Source organism: Vulpes vulpes, chromosome 2 (assembly GCF_048418805.1).
Source record: "Vulpes vulpes isolate BD-2025 chromosome 2, VulVul3, whole genome shotgun sequence".
NCBI classification, from domain to species: Eukaryota; Metazoa; Chordata; class Mammalia; order Carnivora; family Canidae; genus Vulpes; species Vulpes vulpes.
This window is the reverse complement of record NC_132781.1, coordinates 48840379-48855638: the sequence shown is the minus strand read 5'-3', so window position 1 is coordinate 48855638 and position 15260 is coordinate 48840379. Positions and strand designations below refer to the sequence as shown.

The following is a 15260-nucleotide window of genomic DNA, read 5'->3' as shown; positions in this document are numbered from 1 at the left end:
TCTCCTTGCTGTAAGGACCCATCTGTATGTAATCAGACCTCCCCACCTTCACCAAGTCGACCTGTCCCCAGCAGAACGACCCCTGGTATAGCAGGGAAGCCCTGCTCCCCACCAGTCTTCCTGCCACCATGGCCACCACAGCTGCATCCTGGCAGCAGAATGGTTACCCCAGAGCAGCACAAGGGGGTTAATTCCTCACCAGACCCTTGCCCTCAAGCTGCCTGCCCTCAGGGAGGCCTGGGCAGGGCCTGGGGGGTCCTGCCTGCCACCCTAGGCACTCCCTACTCCCCACAGGGCCCTGGCTCTGCCGGCAGCAGTGTGCCTGCCTAGAAGCTCCCTCCCCACATCCCCCTGCTGCCGCCTGAGCCTTCTGCCCAGGAAGGGGTCTGGGGCCCTGCTGTGTGGGGGCCAACTCAAGGATCTGATCCTGGAGTCTACTGGTGACAACGGGTCAGCTGGCTCCTGCCCCTCCCAGAGCCCCATCCTGTGATGCTCAGCAAAGGCCCACCAAGGCCCATCACTTTCCACCCAAACCATGGACACGGGTCACAAAGCTAGGGCCCACCCACCCCGGGCAGCTTGGCCAGGAGTTTGCGAGCCTCCTGGCCTGGGGAGAAAATAACCTCCCATGTCCCCAGCAACCTAAATGGGGTCACCTGTGGACTGGCGGGGATGGGGGGGGGGTGGCTCTTGGCCACATGGGCAGACTGGGGACAGAGAGGCATCAGACCCCAGGTCCCCAGACATACGGCCATGAATGGTGGGGTCAGTGAGCCCAAGTCTTTCTCTGGTCAAGGCTGGGGGGGATGGTTCCTGGGACCTCAGCCCCTCCCTTGGGCAGAGGCCAGTCCACCTCCACCCCAGGGGGGCCATCCGTCTTCAGGAGGCATTGGCTAAGTGATCATGTGCTCATTGCAGGTGGGGAGCTGGGTGACCTCTGTGGGCTTCTCCCAGCTGTGCCTGGCCTGGGGACCTGGGGTCCTTTCCAAGTGGGAACAAGTGGGACAGCTCAGCTCTGGGGAGAGATGTGAGAACCAGGACAAGGGAGCCCTGGTCCCCTGCCCTCACCCCAAAGTCCCCAGACCAAGAGCCAGAGCATGAAAAGTCCTCAGCTCCTCCTGTAGGGCCTGGCCAGCACCTCTGCCTGCTCCAGGCCACAAAGATAGCCCTCTGCAATCCCCTCCCCACCCCCACCTCGACAGCACAGGTGGAGGTGGGTGAAGCAGGGCCCCTGGCTTCTAGGGCCTCAGGAGAGGCCAGGGGGCAACACCCCCCTCCCAGGCTGAGGGTGTGCAGCCTGCCCACCGCGACCCAGGGCCCAGGCTTTCCGGCCCCAACAGCTGCTGACGGTCCTGCCGGCACTTTGTCTGGAATCTTTTCCCTGAGCTGCATCTTTGGAAGGTCTAAAATATGCTGGGAAGAGGAAGTGCAGGAAAAGCACCGGCTTCCTTCCCTGGCCCTGGGGGAAGCCCTTTGTGTGGGGGATGAATCTGCCCTCCTGGGAAGCCACCTTTCCCACCACAGAGAACACAATGCCCCCGATGGCTCATTGTCCCCATGTCACTCACAGCCACCCCACCCTGGACGTGGGAAGCAAGCAGCTAGCTGTCTGAAGGGAGGGAGGGGCCAGCGTGGAGGTCAGCAGCTGCCTGCGATGGCCCAGCAGCAGGGCACGGGGTAACCCTGGTTGGCACAGCCAGGAAGAACAGGGTCCTCCAGGGTCATAAGAAAGCTCTGTGGTAGTGAGGCATGTGAGAAATGTCTGCTGTCCACCCCCCACTCAGAGATCGCACCCATGGTCCCCTCAAAATTCAGCCCCAAACTAGAGGCAGGGCTGAAACATGTGTCCTCTCCTGGGCTCTCCCCAAGGCCTGCCGCTACCCCAGCCCCTCTGCTGTCAAGCGGGGCAGAGCTCAGACCCACACCCCAATCACTCAGATGCAACGAAGGAATCGACAGACTCACGGGGCTACCGGGAGGGCTTAATCCAAAACTCGATTAATTAAGTCAGTGATTGCAGACTGAGCTCCCCACCAAAGCCAGAACCAATTCTGGCAACTTCCCACCTCTGCTCCCGGGAGCAGATGCCATTTCAGGGGATGTGGGGAGAGAAGGCCGCATGGTGATGGCCTGACCCCCTGGCTGGGCAGGGCAGACACTCAGGGGTACCTTAGCTCCTGCCCATCGTCTGGGGAGGACACCAAGGACCCCTCACATAGGTTCCAGGATGATGGCCCCAGTAGCCTCACCCTGCTGGATTCCCAGGATGGCCCTGCAGGTACACACAGGGTCCGATTCACAGACAAGAAAACCAGGGTTCAGGCACATTTTCCCACGGATGACCTAGATTAGAATGTGGCTCTTAACCTCTCCTGCCGCCAATGGTGGCCAGGAGCTGGTCACCCCGAGGCTGCCAGAGCAGGGCCACCCCCCTAGGGGCAGCCAAGGGTCCAGCAGGAGCTCCATGGGTAGAGGAGGAAGGAGTGTGTCCTTTGCACCCCAGATGCCCTGCCCAGGAGCCTGGGCTTCTCACCTGACCATCTGATCTAGGGCCCAGAGGACTGGAGCAGACAATGCATTCTTATATCCCACAAGCTCAGCTCGAAACACAAAACCCCAAGGTGGGGGCTGGGGTTCTGGGTGAGAGGTCTGGGAATCAGGAAGCCTCCCAGCCAGCCGGCAGGTGGGACGCTGCTGGGCCCTGGCTCCTCTGCAAGCCCTGTCAGCAGGAAGGTTGGTCATGCGGGCACTGGACCCCCGGGGCTCCTGCCCCCACGTGTTCATGTCCCACCTGTATGCGTGCACCAAGGCAAGCTCACACCCAGCCTGCCCCCCACTGCACGCTGCTGAGGCTCCCGGGACACCACAGGGATCCTGGCAGGGCCAGTGGTGGCTGCCTCTGGCTAAGCCGGACCACAGGAACATGCTCAGTGTGGCTCCAGGGGTCACCCCCACCCTGCACTGTTCACCAGCCCCTTTCCCACTGGCCTCCTCTCCCCACTCAGGCCCCCACAGACCAGGCCCCATACCCCCCAGGTTTGCGCACTGGCTGTGGTGCCCTAGGACACAGCAAATGCCAGAAGACAGGACCCAGGCTGGCCTTGAGGAGGCGAGGGTGGGACCTTCACAATCACCATCTGGGGACACCCAGGTGTCCTGGGACAGCTGGCACAGGTCGAGGGCCCTCTGGAGGCAAAGTGTGAGGGGCAGGGCCTGACCTGCCCTAGAATGACCTCGCCCAAATGCTGGGGCAGAGTCAGTCTCTGGGATAAGGCCTTGGAGTGTGAGGAACCGATGGGTTCCATCGGGGGAATGGGGTGGGGGGCACGTGGGACCAATCCACATTAGAGCCACGTGTGAACCCACACAGATGCTGACTTAGGAGAACCCCAGACAGGTGGTGAGGGTCACACCTTCACCTGCCAGGGCTCTGTGGGGCACTTCAGAGGGCTCAAGGCGCCAGGTCCCCACCCTCCCTGATGAAGAGGAGCTCGGGGAGGTGAGGGGGTCACCCACTCCACAGCACGCACCTGCCTCCAGCCTCCACCGCCCCCACGTCCGGCTCTGTGCCCACCCCCACTGCCAGCCCAGGCTCAGGTGTGCACCTCTCAGTCCTTGCCGAACACCCGTGTGGAGCCAGAGCCAGAGCCGAGCCCGGGCCCTGGGCCTCCAGGGAGGACACTGCCTCGCTGAGCCCCAGGCCACAGGCAGATGTCTTGATGTGTGGCCCAGCCTGGCCTCCCCACCTGGCTCCCAGCAGAGGGGCTGAGGCCCGCCTTGCCCTCCCTGCCCTCATTCTGACCACCAGACAAAGGGAGGGGAAGTAAGGGGGGGAAGCCCCGCCCTGTGAGAGCCAAGGCCCTGTCAGACAGGTGGAGGCGCCCTCCAGCTGACCCGGAAGGCAGAAGGCGCAGAGGTAGTCAGCTCACCCAGAGGGAGGGAACACGAGGCCCCAGGGGAGGGGTGATGGGCGGCAGGACCATCCCCACCACAGGGCCTGAGCTCTGCTCTCTTACTGAAAAGCCATCAGGGAAAAACACATACTCAAAACGCTGGCTTCTTCCCCAAACCTCTCATTTCCAGTAACTGCAGTTTCCGCTCACCAGCAAACGACGCAGAGGAAATGGTGGGAGGCAGGTCCCCAGCCCCAGGACGGGCCTGCTGTGCAGGCCTGGACAGACCTTTCCAGAGGCCACCAGCTGCTGCTCCCCCTGCCCCTGTCCTTCGGGGACTCCTCCTAACCCCCTTGCCCCCACCCCCCTTGCCCCTGCCCTGCTGCTCCTCTGCAGCCTGGCCCGACTGGTGGGGGGCCTGTGCTGCTCCCTCCCAGCAACTTTTTGTCCTGGGTCCCCAGCTTGGCACAATTGGGGGCAAACAGGACCCTGCCCCACCCCCCCAGCAGGCTCTGGAAGCCAGACGGTTCACAGCTCACAGCGGGTCTAGCCAGGCACTGGGTTCTGGCTCCTGGGCAGACGCCTATGGCTCAGCTGTGACACAGACCGGGCCATGACCAACCGAGGGGTGAAGGCAGCAGGAAGCCAGCAGCTGAGTTACTGCCCAGGCCAGGACAGGTCTCCAGGGGATGGAGCAGCCGAGGGCCAGAGGGCCCCCGCCGTCACTTCCTGCCATCCTGCCGCATGACCCCCATGTGGCTCCCAGAATTCTCAGGGTGAGTGGGTGGGTGGGTGTGGGTGTCTCACAGGTTCTGTGGCCACTCAAACCCCAGCCCTTCCAGGCCTGCTGCTGTCACAGGGAGACGGACATGACCTCTGCTTGGCTCTGCCCGTGGGGGAGTAGTTTGCTCAGGAAATCAGCAGTGTCAACAGAGCAACAAGAGGACGGTTTAGCGGCTTAAAACCCCAACTAAGTGCAGCACTGGGGACCCACCGCTGATGGCCACACACCCCCTCCCCAGGTAAGCAGGGACCACTGGGCACAAGGTCTCTCACCCACTCGTGAGAATGTGGCCAGGACGTGTCCAGCCCCAGGCCCACATGGCACAGGCTATAACACGGCCACTTCCCTGGTGAGCATCTCTGTGACCTCCAGCCGATCATAGTGGCACCCACCCGGCGCCCAGCCATCTCTGAGCCACCTGTGTATGCATTGCCAGGCGAGCTGGCAGGTATCCCGTGGATGGTCGAGGGACCCCATCTTGGCAGGGTGAGCTCTCTGGGTGAAGGGTCCAAAGCAGCATTTGGGCCAGTGCTGTATGGGGCCTCCCACATGGAGGCCGGGCTGGGGGCTGGCAGCTGTGTCTGAGGGACGCTGGGGTTTGGGGACTGCAAGTGTGCAAGCTGGGCTGCCCCCCCAGCAAGGCCCACTGGAAACCAGGACCCCAGGTGCTTCTTCCTGGAAGCTGTGAGTCCCACAGAGAGCTGCCTCCATTGCTGGGGGAAGGAGGGCCTGGGTCTGACCTCCATAGAAAGCCCCCAGCCCGCAGCCCAGGAGAGCTCAGGACCCATAGTACAACAAATGGCTGTGGGGGCTGGAGGGGGCAGGCTGCCTGCTGAGGGAGGCTCCACCTTCCCCTCTGCATCAGGGAGGAAGCAGGGAGAGGACTTTGCTTATCCTAATTCACTCTAAAGTGCTAATCACTTGCCATCCTGATCCCTGCTGAGCCCTGCCTGGGCTTGGGGGGAAAGTTTGGGGGCCACCTTTGCCAGAACGCTGCCCTCCTAGAAGCAGTGGGTGCAGGATCAGAAGAACCACTCAGTGGGGAAACAACAGGGGGAAGTTTCTGCCCCAGAATTCCACGGGTCTCGGAAATGCACAGAAAGGACCCCCCCCCCCCCAAGGGGATGAGTCAGGATGCTAACACTTGCAAGTAGGCCCAACCAGGAACCTCTCAGCCAAGGGCCCCCAGCCCACTCTGCTGCCCTACAGGAGACATGGGGCCTCCCTCAGCCCAGAAGGCAACTGGAGGGTCCCCACCTGTGTTGCCGAGCAAGGGACCAGGCACCTAGCCCCTCTCACCTTGTGTGGGGCTCAGTGCCCTCAGTAGGGCCACATCTGGTACCTCTGAGCTGACCCTGAGAATCCAGGAAGAGACTGGGAAGCAGGCAGGGGGTGCAGCTGGGGACCAAGGGCCCCAACTGCACTCCTGCCCTCCACCCTCTGCTTGGGGCTGTGCTGCCTGCTGACCTATCCCGCCCCTGTGCTCGACACGCACCCCCTCCCCACCCCACCCCCCATGGATGCAGCCCAGGGCTGCAGCAGGCCTGGCACATGCAGGTGGGGAGCCCTCCCCATAGCACCAAGTCTTTCAGGCAGTGGGTGATGAACGCACACACTCTTCGCAGGCCTGCTGTCTGCCCGGGAGTCTGGCTTTGAAACACTGTGTCTCCGCTCCCACATGGTGGGGCCTGCAGCGGCCTTGACCCTCCCAGCACCTACTAAATGTTCTGTCAAAGCCTTCCTCCACCACGTCCCTGCAATGCCAGCTCCGCAACCCCATGTGCCTGGTGGCCCGTGGGAGCAGAGGCTGCAAGTAAATGTGGACCCTGAGCGGGCTGGGACCGCGGGCGTGTCCAGCTTTCCTGGGCGACTCCCTCGGGGACACGCCAGGGGCACTAGCACTGCTGGCTGGTCACACAGGTCCAGAAAAGAATGCCAGTTCTTCAGGAAGCCATCCAACACCCACTGCCCCCACCTCCTGTGAATGTCAACCCCAGACCGTAAAGGACCTGGGTGCTGGTGCCCTGTGCCAAGCCACCCGTGACAGTCCCGGGCAGACTGTGCCCTTGCTAAGAGGGCAGAAGCCCTGACGTGACGTCCAGGCCAGGTGAGCTCACACAGACACATAGCAGCCGCCAGGGCGGGACAGGAAACATCCAGGACGGGTACCTCCAGAGACAGGGAGCAGAGCAGGCCCTGCTAGGGCTGAGCCGCAAGGACGGGATGCACTTTGCGGGGCCAGCCCAGGGGAGGAGCACGCAAGGCTGCAGAGCTGGCACTGCAGGGGTGTGGCAGGAGGAGGGCCATTTTGGAGCACTTAGTAGGTGCTGGGGGCAGGCAAGGCCAATGCAGACTCCATGTTTCAGAGCCAGAGAGCAGCCCTGAGGGGAGAGCAGGGGCCGGGGTGGAGGGTGGAGGGCAGGGGGCAAAGCTCTGGAAGCAGACCACGCTGGTGGTGGCACAGCCTTGTAAACGTATTAAATGCTCCTGAATTGCACACTTGCAGTGGCTGAAACAGCAACATTTATGATGCATGTGACTGATCCTGGCACCCCCAAATCTACCTGTCAACCCCCATGTCCTCGGAGCAGGGCAGGGGGGCAAGGTCCTGAGGAGACCCAGAAGCCTGTTCAGGGAGGGCCTTCCTGGGCCTGCCTGCACTCCTCCAGGACACCTGGGGATCTCTAGCCCCTCCCCAAAAGGCACTCCTTTCCCTGCAGGGAACCCAGAGCTTGGCCCCAGACTGGTAGAACCTGCCCTGGAACCTGCCCTGCCGCTTGGCCAGGCCTGACTCCCCAAGGGGTGCCCTCTGCATCCTGGGCTTTACAGGCCCATCCCCAGGTCCTGCTGGGACACTGCTGGGGGGCGATCTCCAGGGGCCACCAAACCCAGCTCCCTCACACACAGAGGGAGAAACTGAGGCCCACGGAGGAGATATGTGTCTGAGGGGGCACAGCCGAGCAGAGCCAGGCTGGGCCCACGTCTCCCATCAGCCCTGTCAAGCTTCGGCTGTCTCAGGGCACTTCAGGACCAGCAGACACATCCGGACCTACAGTCATGATACCCTAAAGCTGGCCGCCCCCTGAAGCCTCTGGGAAGTTATGGATGTGCCTGAACACAAAGGTGAGGGCTGATGTAAGCTGGCTTCAGATCCCCACCCCGGCCTCTCCCCTTGTCGGCCTCAGTTTTTCCCACCTGTAAACTGGCTTTAAAGGAAGAGACAAGCAGAGCTGGCCACCCCCTGGAGGGGGTGTGGGCCAGTTGAGTAATGTCTGCCAGGGGTTTTATGAGGCCGGATAAAAGCAGCTGTCTGTGCGTGGAGTTATTACTGTTACGTTGTTGAGGAAAGCAATCTAGATGCTCAATCAGCTCTGCAAAGCCACATCCTTTCACTATTTATAGACAAGACATGAAACAGGAAAGGTGCCCTCCCCACCCCAGAAGGGTGCAAGCCCTGGGCCCAGCACTGCCTGGGGGGCCCCACCAGCCAGCCAGGCTCCCCTACCCGCCAATGGCACAGTTAAGAGGGGCCAGTGCTGGCTCCTGGGGGGTCCTGGCTCTATGCCCTGGTGCTGGGGAGGTGGAGCAGGGTCATTCCGCGGGCCCCTCTCCTGCCACCAGCTGCTGGGGGTCCCCACACCCAGACCGTGCCTCCCGCATACCACTGAAGGACTGCTCCTCTGTCAACTGCTGGCCTGGCTCCACCCTCTTCCTGCTAAGGGCATAGTTTCCTTTCTCTTTTACAAAACAGATACTTATTTTCAGTGGGAAAACTGTTAGCTGCTGTTCAGAGGCTGGGCCTGGCCCCAGGAGGCGTCCTCCTTCCAAGGAGGTATGTCCTTGACATCTGGGGTGGGAGGAGGAGCGGGTCTGGCTCACACTGGGTTAGGTGTCTAGCACATGTGTTTCTACCTGGGGCCCGGAGGCCCCAGCACAGCAGACGCAAAGGAAACCCCACAGCAACTGTGAGCGTTGGCCTGTTCCTCCCCCAAGACTCCCAGGTGACTCAGTGGAAACTGCCGACCCAGGACCCAGGTGACAGGAGCCCAGGGCCGATGGCCAAGTCACTTCCCCCACCCCGCCCCCCCAGCCTCTGAACCTCCTCTTGGAAAGGGAAGTCGTCCATTAGCTTCCTTGAACAGTGGCCAGGGACAGCTTGGGGCCGCGGTTAGGATCGCAGGTGTCGGGGACAGGGAGAGGCAGCGCCAGGTACCACTCTGCACTCCACAACCTTGGTAGGACACCCATGTGGTGCCACAGGTTTGCTAGGGGCCATGTCAGGCCTGGGTCGGGCTGCCCCGCCCACGGCGCTTACCTCTGCCTGACTCGTCACACCCACGTGCTGTCGTCTGCTGCCCCACAAAGTCACCTCCACGAGGGCCGGGGCTGTCTGACCTGAGCCCCTGAGCCGACGCCCAGGGCACAGCCCAGCACGTGGCGGCACTCAACAGCCTCTTTGGAAAAAAGCAAAGAGAAGCACGGGGCAGAGCCAAGGCCATGGTGATGAACGCCTCAGAGTCAAGGAGCCCTCCCCAGGCAGCACCTCCTGGGTTCTCTGAATTAACTCATCTATCAACTAAACATTTGAGAATGAGGATCCTGAAACCAGCCGTGTCAGCTCAAAAGGAGAAGGCAGGGAGGCCAGAGGGGCGCGGACCCTGGTGGCGGGGGCCTGAAGCTCGCCGCCCTTATGCAATCCCCACACCATGGCAGAGATCAAACGTGGGTCAGCCGCACATTACAGATGGGGAGTCAGAGTTCAGGTGACCTGATGACCCAGGGTCACAGACCTAGTGGGTGGTGGGGCCAGACCTCAAGGATGGGATGGTCCCAAGCTAATGGTCACCACCGGCCACCCAGCTGGTCATCCCTCCCAGGTGCTCACCCTGCTTCTGCGATTGCCTGGAAGACGCCCCAGGGGAGAAGACTTCCCTGCAGGTAGGGGGACTCTCTTAGCCACTCTGGGGCCCCAACGCAGGTCCGGGCAGCTCCTCTGAGCCTTTCACACCGAAAATGCATGCTCACCCGGACAACAGTCCCTTCAGGCCTCTCCCTCCCTCAAACAAAAGAGGGGGGCCCACTTGAGCATCCGCCCTGTGCACTGACAGGCCTGGCAAGGGCTTTGATGATCACCTGGGGCCCACCTGCAGGGCCACCGCATATGACAGCTGTCCAGAAACAGCATTCTGCCCATAGGGACAGGCAGCCCTTGGTCCGCCATGCCTCAGCCACCTGGTGACATCCTGGGAAGGTGTTCACACTAATCCTGAGCCCTGCAGCCACCTAACTGGTGGCTTCTGGGAGAAGGTTCCTTCTTTTTGGGGTGGAAACATGATTCACCAGGTACTAACATGCTTGGCCCTGTGACACCACCGTTTCCCATATCTGATCCATAGGGAGCCAGCAAACCAACACAGAAAGTCAAAGAGCTTCCTGAGAGTCCAGGATGAGCACTACAGAATTGCAACTCATACTCTCAGGTTGGCACCCTAACACCTTTGAGAAAAGAAGGTGCTTTGCTGCTCAGCCAGGAGAGTGGGGCCTCCCACACTGGCAGATGTTCTGGGGTCTCAAGGGAACAGAAGGTCCCAGCAGAGGGCACAGGCCACGGGGTAGAGGGAACCACGGCCCCTCACAGCAGTGGCCACAAGTGGCCTCTCCATGGCGGGGCCTGGCTGGAACCCTGTCCCGGCTCTGGTCCCTGGCCTCCAACACAGTGCCACCCAGAGGTAGGGCCTCTGAGGATGGTGCTTCCGTTCCGCCTTCTAAGTGGATCTGTGGGGTATGCACAATGGGGTCTCTGTGGGCCGAGTCTGGCTGAGTGCCAGGCGGGACTGAGGCAGGCTTCCCGCCAAGGAGAGGGGGGGAGCACCAGGCCCCGGGGAAGAGACAAGGCCAGCACCCAAGCCCTGAGCAGTGGCCGGGCTTGGGCAGGCAGGCTCTAGGATTGAGGGGCAGGAGAACATGCTGCACTATTGCCCTGTCCCCTTGAAGTGTCTCACTCCAATGCCAAGGAGGGGGCTGCAATATCCTGCACCCCAAGGCATCCCCTTGTGGCCCAGGCTCAGCCCCCAGACACCCCAGTGTCCCCTGGGGCTGGGCTGTCCCTGCTCCTCGGTGGCAGAGATAGGAGACCACTCCCACCCTCCCCAGCACAGCACCCCTCCTGCCTTCCCAAAGCGCTCGGCAGAAGTACAGAGACACCCCCCCCCCCACGCCCCATGGGTGAGCGGGCAGTCAGAGCAGGCACAGGGCCGGCGGGAAGGGAGTCGTGCATTCTGGGAAGCCACGCATAATTAATCACACGGCATTAATCCGCCTCCCAACAATAGCCGCTGCGCTTCCCCTGAATCCCAGCTGTCGGTCTCTGAATGAAAGGAAACAAGATTTAGGGCATCAAGCGTCGGTGAGGCTTCTGGAGGAAAAGAAAAAGGCCCCAAAAAAGCAAAAAAAAAAAAAAAAAAAAAAAAAAAAAAGTAGTGTGCATTCATTAGCGTCTGACAAAGACACAATCCTCTTTGTCTATTAAACTGCTCACAGACCTGTTTAATTGGCTTCAGTTTGGGGAGGGTGGGGGCAGCGAAGGAGGGGCTGCCTGCCCACGGGCCAAGGGTTGTCAAGGGAAGGGGCCCTCGGCAGTGGGAATGCAGCACGCTGAGGAGGACCCAGGACCGGCTGGGGAGCCCTTGCTTCCTTTGTGCAACCCCCCCGCCCCCCGCCCTGCACCCCGGCGGGAGGAGGGGACCTTTTTCCAGCCACCAAACACCTCCTTGTATTCCCATCAAGGAAGAAGTCAAGCTGAAGGGCACCAGCCGCAACAGAAAAACTTTGGTGAGGCCGCTGCGCAGGGGCAGGCAAGGCACACAGGCGAGTGTGCATGGGCAGGCAGGGTGCGGACTCTAACAGGACTCTCCGACAGAGGCAGGGGCGCCCCTGCAGGACACACACATTCCCACTCCAGCTGCGGACCAGCCCAGCGGGTGATGGGCCGGATGGCAGCAGGGCTGAAGCTACAGATGCCAAGACAAAGACCAAGCTCTGGCAGGTACACTCCCACCCACCCCTAACCTATGACATGGGCTCCCGAAGAGTTCCCCAACCTCACCTGAGGTTGGAGAGGGGGTGCTAGAGGCCGCAGAGGGCCCAGAGGAGTGGGGCTGAAACAGCCCATTTCTGTGAGGGTCAGCACTGGCTGATCTTCGGGAGGCACCCCCATGGGCAGGGCGGTGGGGACCCGGCTTCTCTAAAGGTCCACAGCCTCCCCTAGCAGGGCAGTCGTTTCTCAGAGACTTTAGGAAGAAACGGGGTACCGGGAATCCCCACCTAGCACCCCAGGAGTCCAAGGTGGTGCACAAGGCGTGCTCGAACCTCCAGCGGCCAGACCAGCTCCACACGCAGCATAATTGCTGGTGATTAAGTAATTGCCAGACTTTGTCCAATAAAAGTAGCACGTGACCGCGCCCAGCCTTCTGGGCCATCTCCAGAAGACAATGGCCTAGTGTTCTGTCCCTGCTGGCCCCTGCTTCAGAAGGCAGGGGCTCTGCTCCCGACAAAAGCAACAGGTCCCCACAGGGGCGCAGGGGTGCGTACTCACACACAGGCTTCTGTGCCGTTGAGGAACACTTCACACTTCCCGCCATTCAAGCAGCTCTCACTGGGCTGGGAACATCGCAGACCTGGGAGGGGCGAGGCAAGAGATCAGCCTGGGTGGCACAAGGGCCCTCAGCCCAGGGAAAGGCCCACCCCAAGGGGTACAGCAGCCCCTCACCTAGACAGCTCTGCCTCATCACGGGGTTGCTGGGGGCAGGGGACCTCAGGAACCCTCCCAAATGGGGACCCCAAAGGGCTTCCACACTCTGCCCAGAGTTCTGTAGTCAGAAACGGGGCAGGGGGTGGGGAGGGCAACAGGTTGGCAGGGTGGCAGGTGGACAGGTCATGCTCCATATGGGCCAAGGAGGCCTGAAATGCCATCTGGACAACAATGAAGGGAATCTGAGATGTCCCTGGGCCACTCTTCCAAACTCTGCACCCCCAACCCATCTTCAATGGGGAGCCCAACTGGGCTGGGGCCCCATCCAGCCACCAAGATTGTCTTGCAGTTCAAACATGTTCTGGGAGGGGGCGGTGCTGAGGGGTGGGGTGGCCACACTGCCCCCCACCCCAGCTCGTGGGAAAAGGCGACAGCTGCAAAGCTCAACGCCCCGCCCGCGGAAAAAGCGCCAGCCTCGGAATCAGAGCAGCCCATTGTCAACAGGGCCGCCTCCTGGGGCAGTGGGGCTGCACCTCAGGGACCCGGAGCCGCCTCCAGGACACCCAATACCTGCTCTGCGTCGGGCACCCCCAGATACACCCAGGGGAGGAGGATGGAGATGCCCTATTTGGAAAGAATTCGACCCCATTCCCAAGAAGGGATTAATCCAGTTGTTACCTCCCCGTGGTACCAGCGACCTGTGAATTAAGCCCCTGGGGTGGGGGGGGTGCAGGTAGGGATGTGACTTGGAACCCCACCTTCTGGAAGCAGGGAGCTAATTCTCCCCCACGAACTTTCAGGGGAAGAGAGGACTCGGTCACCCCTGGATCCCTGATGTGAAGTGGAGAGAGAAGCGTTCCTTCTCCGCGGCCTCTCAGCCCTCGCTACATTTCTAAACTTGAACTCCGCAAAGTGAAAGTCAGGCCGGTAGGGGCTGGGTGTTCCGCACCCCGCACCGCCCCCCCACCGGCAAGCTGCGTGGGAGCGGGGACGGGGGTGGCGGCCGGGCGTGGGAAGGGGGTGCTGCGTCCGCCCCCCTCGCCAGCCCTCCTGAGCGCTGAGGCCGCCCCGCCCCACCCGCCCCGCACTGCTCCGTAAGGGCAGCGCGGCGCCTGGACCCCACGCTCCGCGCCCGGCATCCGCCCCCGGCGCGGGCCAGAGGCGACGAAAAAGATAAATGGTCCCCAAAGCAACAGGAAACCAAAACCGACTCGATTCAAATCGAAAAGGAGTAGGCAGCCAGCGCGCCTGCCCCGGCGGCAAGCCCCACGCGTGGCTGACGGAGGGCGAGCCCAGGGCTGGGCCCGCCGGGGTCCCAGGCGCTCCGAGCGCCCCGCGCCCGGCTCCCTTCTCGCCGGCTCCGCGCGCGGGCGGCGCGAGCCCTTCCCGCCGGTCCTTCTCCTGCGCCCGGGGTCGCCCCGCGCCCCTCTCCCACCCCTGCCGCCGGCTCCGGGCCGGCCGGGGCGCGCGCGCAGGGCGCCGCCAAAGTTTCCGAAGGGCGCAGAAAGTTGCGGGCTCGCGGGCGGGCGCCTACCTCGTGCGGCGAGCGCGGGCAGCAGCGCCAGGCAGAGCAGGGGAGGCAGGAGCGGCGGCATGCCTGCCCGCCCGCTGCCCGCTGCCCGCGGCGGCCTCCCGAGCCGGGACAGGGGGCTGCCGCGCACGGGGCGCGCCGGACGGTCCCACGGGCGGCGGCGGCGGCGGCGGCGGCGGCGGCGGCGGCGGCGGCGGCGGCGGCGGCGGCGGCGGCTCCCGGCTTCCCGGCGGGCGGGCGGGCGACGCGGGGCCCTCACGGCCTCGGGCCCGGCTCGCGCCCCGGCTCGTTCCTCCGCTGCGCTCGCGCCCGTGCCCGCGCCCCGCGCCCCTGCGCTCCCTCCCGCGGCCGAGGCACTAGTGAGGCGCAGGCCGCGGTGCGCTCCGCCCCCCCTCCGGCCCCGCCCCTCGGGCCCGCCCTGCCGATCCCTCCGCACCCCGCTCCCGCGCCCGCGCCCTCGCCCTCGCCCTCGCCGGCTGCGCCCCTGCGTGCACCGCGACCTCCCCGCGTCTCCCCGCAGCTGGGCGCGCCTCGGACGCCCGGGCCCCCGGGGGCTGGGGGCCGCGGCGGGGCGAAGGGGCGTCGGAGGTCGGACCTAGGGACTACTTCTTGTTCGAAAGTTTTCAGCGGCAAAAAGTTTGGTTCAGGACTGCGGAAGGATCCGCCTCTGACTTTGGCCGCGCTCGGCGACAATTGACAAAGATTTGCATCTCAATAGCGGAGGAGGTGCGAGCAGAGTGGGGCGAGTGGGGCCTAGGGGTACCGTGCGCGGCTGAGGAGCTGGGAGGAGCGGCCAAGGCCTGTGGGGGACCCGGGGCCGTGACTGGAGCTCGGGGAGCACTCGTGCCGCCCGCGGCCGTAGGGAAGCCCCCGACCCAGGGGCTCTGAGGTCCCCGTGGCGAGCCTCCAGGAGACAGGCCGGGCACTTGACCCCCAGGGATGGCGGCGCCGGGGCCTCTGTTTCTGGAAAGAGTGGTCTGGGTGCCCCAGTGAAACCACCTGGGGCCAACGGCTGCCCAACGGACTGCGCTACTACTCCCCCAGGAGGGACCCGCCTCCAGACGCTCTTGCTCGCCGACCAGCCCCTTCTCCGGGCGCCTCCCTTTCAGATGCCCGGCAAGCACACGAGTCCAGCAGACCCTCTGCGAGCCCCAGGGCAGCCCTGGGCCCCTCCCACGTGCTCCTTCCGGATGATTTATTTCTCCGCCACGATGCCAGATTTGGGCATCCTGTGCCAAGTGGGGTTAAGCTCTGGACATTCCAGATGCCTGCCACGGCCCCTGCTGAAACCAAAGTTCATGG

General features: G+C 63.2%; 1 protein-coding gene across 1 annotated transcript in view; it reads right to left on the bottom strand.

Annotated features, from left to right (window-relative positions):
• Positions 1-14198, bottom strand: part of NOTCH1 (notch receptor 1) — a 43610-nt gene extending 29412 nt beyond the window's left edge. The window contains exons 1-2 of the mRNA XM_072748062.1: positions 13962-14198; positions 12272-12353 (exon numbers count right to left, since the gene is read on the bottom strand). Coding sequence (XP_072604163.1) covers positions 12272-12353; positions 13962-14022 — 143 coding nt within the window. The 5' untranslated portion in view covers positions 14023-14198. The remainder of the gene's footprint in view (positions 1-12271; positions 12354-13961) is intronic.
• Between the last annotated feature and the right edge of the window lie 1062 nt (positions 14199-15260).